Source organism: Centruroides sculpturatus, unplaced genomic scaffold (assembly GCF_000671375.1).
Source record: "Centruroides sculpturatus isolate CEXI.00-Female unplaced genomic scaffold, Cexi_2.0 scaffold237, whole genome shotgun sequence".
Taxonomy (NCBI): domain Eukaryota; kingdom Metazoa; phylum Arthropoda; class Arachnida; order Scorpiones; family Buthidae; genus Centruroides; species Centruroides sculpturatus.
Genome location: NW_019384532.1, coordinates 167,728 through 174,300, shown reverse-complemented (window position 1 = coordinate 174,300; position 6,573 = coordinate 167,728). Strand labels below are relative to the sequence as shown.

The following is a 6,573-nucleotide window of genomic DNA, read 5'->3' as shown; positions in this document are numbered from 1 at the left end:
AAAAAAGATGAAATTTAAACAGTATTTATTATATGGAAATTCTTACTATTTAACATAGAAAAATAAATATAAAAAGATTATTTCTAATCGTATTATCTTGATTATATTGATATCTTATTTTTAAACACAAACATGGAAATATGTATATATAATTTACTAATATTTAACATATTTATTAATTAATAAATAATTGTAATAAAATAATCGAAAATATTTCTGAGTTTAAAGAGTGAAAATATTGTATTTTACATTTTGTTAGTCATCTAGTTATATCAAATTTTCAAATTAGATTATATAAAAGAAAAAATTTGAGCTTTAATTATCAAAAGTGAATTTTTCTTAATCTTAACTAATTACAAATACTTTTATTTTCAAAAGCAGATGTTAGAGTAAAGTAATTGTTTAGAATCTTTCACGAATACAAAGTATTATGAATGCAAAGTCAAGATTATTTTCTTCCGCTCTTATTTCCTGTTTCTTTCATTTGCTTATCTCTTCTCCCGACAAAAGTTAAAAATATAATTAACAATAAGTTGATCTTTTATATCAGCTAATTATGTTCAGTTTTTAATTCTTATTAAACAAATTTTTAACTCTAATTAGAAGACATTATTTAAGTTATCAAATTTGAAAAGATAATGGAAATTCTCCTTTACAATAGAGTGTAATTATATTAATTTATTTAAATATTTTAATAATATTTATTTACATTTTAGATTCTGTATATTCGTTAAAAATATTTGGCCAATGCTTAGGTTTTATTCTGGCTTCTATCTGCTTAAGATATTTTGAAAATCCTTCATGTAAGTATGAGTATGTGACATTATTAAATTTATTTCGCATTATAAATTAATAATTTTTTTTAAATTTATCTTCAGATGATCCCGGCTTTGATAATTATGATCCAAGATGGATAGGTGCTTGGTGGATGGGTTTTCTTGTTTTGGCTTTATTGTTATTAACTTTTTCCTTTCCCATGTTTTTATTTCCTAGTCGCTTAGCAGGTGGTAAAGTAATTATGCAAAATCAAATAATTCCTTCTACTATTACAAAGGTTAAAGGTAAGAATATTGCAAGAGCGATCGTTAAAAAGTTTATTAAAAATTCAAAATTTTAAAATAAATAAATTACAGAAATGTACCAAAGTCTGAAACGTTTATCAAAAAATCCTCTTTTGGTTTGTCATACTTTTAGTATGATATTTTATTTGATGGGAAGTTTTGGTTATTACATATTTATGCCAAAGTATATCGAAAGCCAATTTCAACAAAGTGTTTTCACTGCAATTTTTTTTGCAGGTAAGTTTTTCCCTCTTAATGTTATTTAACATAAAATACATGCCATTTCTGATTTATTCGAGATAAAAGAGAAATTACAAATACGAGAAATTTATTTGTAGGAAATAGAAGAAAAATACAAAATTCTCCAATTGATATTGATGAATTTCTTCGTTTCAGGATCAACCTCCATTTTATCTTATTTGGTAGGAATTCTGGGAGGATGGTACTTAATTTATAAATTTTATTCAAAACCAAGGAAATTTGTTAGATGTACGGCAATTATGCAAATATTTACACTTATTGGATTTATAATGTTAATGATTTTTGGCTGTCACAATATAAAAATATCAGGAATTTCTGAAAATCCATATGAGTATGTTAACTTATGTTTAAACAATTTTTAAATTATTTTTATTGTTTAATTTTGGAATTATTTAAATTTTAGTTCATTATTCAACGATTGTAATAAAGATTGTGAATGTGATAAAACTATATTTAAACCAATTTGTGATACAGATGGAATATCAACTTATTTTTCGCCCTGTTTTGCTGGCTGTAGTGGAATAAATAACACAATTTATCCTTTAGTAAGTTGATTTTAGTTTCGGTAAATAAATTTTGAATAATTATTTTAATGGTCTACATTGATATATCACAAAGCTTCGAAACTAAATCACTTTCAGTTCACTGAGAAAAGTAAATGAATTGTTTACTGTCTGTATCAATCACTTTCATCATCAATGCTATTTTTATACAGGTTTATACGAATTGCAAGTGTCTCTATGACGACAAACAACGTCTAGCACCTTCCAATGCAACAGATGGCTTTTGTTCTTCAAACTGTAATATGTTTTTAACATATATCATTATTTTAAGTTTAAGTATGATAATATCATCTACGGCACGTTTTGGAAATTCTTCAATAATGTCGAGGTAATTTCGCAAAATTCTATAATTATAACTTTCAATTATAATAAACACTTTTTTAATACATCACTTAAGCTTTTAAAATAATTTAAATGTAAATTTATCTTTTTTCTACGCAATTAAAAGCTTTTAAAATACAAAAAAAATTGTTTTTAAATTTCAGATGTATGGAACCAAAAGATAAAAGTTTAGCTGTTGTTACCGTAGAAACTGTTTTACCTTCCTTGGGTATGAATAATCAATAATAAAGTGTTCTAAAAATAATTTCTATACTTTACATAGTTTATTTTAATATTTACAGCTTTTATATTTTATCTGTTAATATTTGGATCTATAACCGATTCAACTTGTTTAATCTGGAAAGAAGAATGTAGTAGAGTCGGAAATTGTTGGTTCTACGATTTCGATAAGTTTCGCTATTATCTTCATGCAATATCAGCTTCATTAATATTAATTGGCGTAATTTTTGATCTTGCTGTTTATTTTATGAGCGAGAAAGGAGGATTTTATAACGTTAGTAATGATTTGCCTCCAGTCGACTTATCGAAACTTCCTATTGAGAACGAAGAGGAAGATGTAATATATTCCAAAATTCCGGAATACCAAAAGACAGCAGAATGGAAATGATCTAATTAACATAATTCCGAATTCATTTGTTGTATCTGATATATAATAAATCTTTAGAATTATTGTTTATTCATTTTTAATATAAACCAAATCATAGACAAGTGTTATTTACAGTTCACTTTCGACCCATTCAAAGAGAAATGTATGCAAGATTACAATAATTAACTCTGCTTTCTGTTTGTTTAATTACAATAAATTTATTAATTAATGTTTATTTTTAATTAAAATATACGTATCAATAATGACAAATTTTATTGATCAATGTAATTCGAATCAATGAATTATCATATCTCACATCTTCAATACGAGATATCACTTTAGATATTATTAGTTATAAATACTATCGATAGTTTTGGAAACTCCTCAATAAAATGTTTTAAGTTGTTATGGTTGCTTTCAAGATCAAATTTAATATAAAAAGTAAGAAATTTAGAGCGTGCTTAACTGTTGGGTCACTGCCAATAATAAGGTAATTTACCTTGAAAATTTTATTTTCAACTTACAATACGTCTCGTTTTCTATATTTATCATTTATAGAAGTTACAATATATTATACTTTCTATAAATAACGTGAAAACGCGCAATTTTATTTACATTAAATTTACATAAACATCGTAATATTTTATTTACATTGATGCATACCATTTTTATTTCATTCCAATTTCAGAATTAGTATGAAAAACTGACATTGTTTATTTTAAAATTTGAAATTAAAAATTGATTTAGAGATCATATTGTATAAATTCAATATAATAAGATATATTTTATATTACGGAAAAAGAAGAATTAATGTGATCTGAGCTTGAAGCTTTTGTTGTAATGGTGGCGTCGTTTGCTTGTTGTATACATATTTTTAATAAGATATATAAATATATATAATGTTTATTAAGCATGTAACCTAGATTTCGTCTTCCTTTTTCATCCATTCATCAGTGGCCGAGTAAATAAAACCACTAAACACTGGTAGTGGACCGCGGGTATACGCCTCATCAACGAGCTGCCACGTGGAGTTTTTCGGATTTCTTTATACTTCTAACACCTAAATAGGAGCAAGTTTCCCTTAAAAAGTCTCCTTAAGAGGCGCCTCCCTTAGCAGATCAACACGTTGCATTGTCGTATTCAGTCAAACCAAACCTTCATGCTGTATTGCTCTGGTTAAGACCAGATCTTCATCAAAGTTAGCAATATTAAAAATACTTTTGCATTTTGATTTCAAATTTCACAAATTCTCAGCAATAAAACACAGAGATAATGTTGATTAATAGCAAATTTCAAAGACATTACAAATACCTCATTTAATGTTTTAGACTATCATAACTTATCAGTTGGACTACTATTTAAAGATTAATTATTTTTTTAATCGTGATATACTTAACTTTAATAATACTTATTAATAAAAAATTTATATTAAGATGAACATATAAAGATTTTGCACAATGCGTCATTAGTTTGTGTCCTTACAAAACAAAAAAGAATTAGATTATCGTTTCAATAGCGATTTACTCTGAAATATAATCTTAAAGAAGAGTGTAATTAATGAAAATTGCTTAAGTTTCTTATAGTTTTATCTTAACCGTTATTTATTTTCCGTAATGATGACAAAAACGGTTTAGGATTTTTCATTAAACATCGTTTATTATTAAGATAACACATCTTTTGTTGATAGTAACAAATTGAATTTAACAAGTAAAAAAGCAGTAAGGTAGCGCGTACTTCAATTCAACAATTACAATGGATTAACGTTTCACATGCTTTCATTCTATCAATTCAAAGAGCGTAGGATTGACTTGTCCACCCTTTTGCTTCTTAAATATATTTATAATAATTCGATATTTTATAATTTGTTCAAATTTCACAATTATAATTATCAAAGAAAACTTTCAAACTAATAAATTCTTTAATAGAATCTAGAATTGAATAGAATAGAATAGAAAATAGAAATTACACAATAATTAATTATTGTTTAATTTCTATTTTAATAATGTAAATTATAATTACTGTTTTCTTCTTATTTTAACTATTAATATCAGATCAACATGTAGTAAGTTTTAAGAACTTTTCTGATAAATTTTTAAATGTTATATTATATTGTTCATATGAATCATATACATAAAAATAAGTTGTTTTATTCAGTTATTTCTCATTGTAAACAAACTTTTTCATTTTAATAGTGTCATTTATTATGGAGAAATAAGATAGAATTACTGTTATCGAGAACTTCCAGACTCTGAAAGAAAATCGAATCCGGTGTCTGATGTAATAATCTGTAGACGTATTCGTCTATAACATCTTTAGAAACAAAATTATCTATTTTTTCATATAAATTTTTCCAAAATAAATGTATAATATTTGTTATATTTAGTACTAAAAGAAATTTAAGAGAAGCTAAACTATTTAAAGATTTTAATAATCTATCAGAGTATATTTTTATATTTTTTGATATATTTTTTTTTTTATTTTGAAAAGTAAAATAAACGATATGCTAATAAATGGCAGCAAGAAACTATAAAAATCAAGAATGACAGGAATTCTCAAGATGAATATTTTCATCCGTCACTGATTTTCTTTCCATTTTATTCACGCAATTATTTGTAAACAAATTTGTTTGACTGATTGTTGCCGAAAGATTGTTTAACAACGTAAGATAATTAATTAATTTTTTTTTTGTTTCCTTGAAATATTTCTATATGTAGAAGCGTATATGTATTACTTTGTATAATAGCATAGACATGACTCAGAAAGCTTGCTATGTTAGTCATTTAATAACTAAATAATTATAAAATTTGTTAACAGATGTACTGTACTAGCCAAATGCCATAATTTACTTCTGTTTTATGTAATCACAACTTATATCCGTAATAATAAGATTTGCATTCTACAATCGTAAATAAATAATTTGAAGAATAAGATAACATTATACAGTTCTCTTGTTACTGATTTTCACTATTGAATACAAATTACTTCAAGTATTTTTGTGGCAATATTCTGTAATATAATAAAAGATTTTAACTAGATTATTTAAATTTTATTTTCAAATTTTACTAAAATTTGGCAAGCTTTTTGCTTCAACTATTGTTGTTTCAGTTTAACCGCGAAATATCGCTGAAAATGATACTCGTTTGATAACGTCACCTGTTAACAGATGGCGCAAGAGTAATTTTCATAAAATATTACCACTACAGTACTTTACATTCTTTCGGAATGATGCAACAAGAACAAAAAATTTCAATCAATAAAATCGTTTGCTTCTATGAAAAAATCACAAAAAAATTAATTAAAATTTGAATTTTCACAAATATATCCGTATGAAATATTCATATTACACTAATATGCATCACTAGGAGAGACATTAAAACTTTGATGTAAACATGGTGTAATATTCATTACCATGAAAGGAGTCATAGCAATTTCAAAATTTTATCCCATTTGCATGCATTGCAAACATATAAACTTGTTTTCTTCACATAAAATACGCATATTTTATTTTATTTTTTTAAATCTTAATATCAGATTCGTAATTAAAATGAGAAACTTAATATCAAATTTATAAAACTAAAAAAGTTAACCTTCTGTTATATTAAGAAAAAAACTATTCTTATCACTATTTAAATGAATTCAGGCCAAACCTAGTAAAGCCAGACATGATAATCGTGCAACGTAATTTAAATATTTAATATCAAACCGAAGAACATATTATGAAAAAATATTCTTAGAATAAAGATATAGTGTAGTTTAATGT

The 6,573-nt window shown here is 24.8% G+C and overlaps 2 protein-coding genes across 2 annotated transcripts in view; one reads left to right on the top strand and one right to left on the bottom strand.

Annotated features, from left to right (window-relative positions):
- Positions 1-2,897, top strand: part of LOC111623063 (solute carrier organic anion transporter family member 4C1-like) — a 4,306-nt gene extending 1,409 nt beyond the window's left edge. The window contains exons 2-9 of the mRNA XM_023365545.1: positions 717-803; positions 879-1,061; positions 1,134-1,298; positions 1,458-1,653; positions 1,726-1,867; positions 2,038-2,213; positions 2,371-2,435; positions 2,509-2,897. Of these exons, the coding sequence (XP_023221313.1) occupies positions 717-803; positions 879-1,061; positions 1,134-1,298; positions 1,458-1,653; positions 1,726-1,867; positions 2,038-2,213; positions 2,371-2,435; positions 2,509-2,834 (1,340 nt within the window). The 3' untranslated portion in view covers positions 2,835-2,897. The remainder of the gene's footprint in view (positions 1-716; positions 804-878; positions 1,062-1,133; positions 1,299-1,457; positions 1,654-1,725; positions 1,868-2,037; positions 2,214-2,370; positions 2,436-2,508) is intronic.
- The window catches only part of LOC111623080, a 36,374-nt gene that overhangs the window by 7,954 nt on the left and 21,847 nt on the right, over positions 1-6,573 (bottom strand). The window lies entirely within an intron of this gene.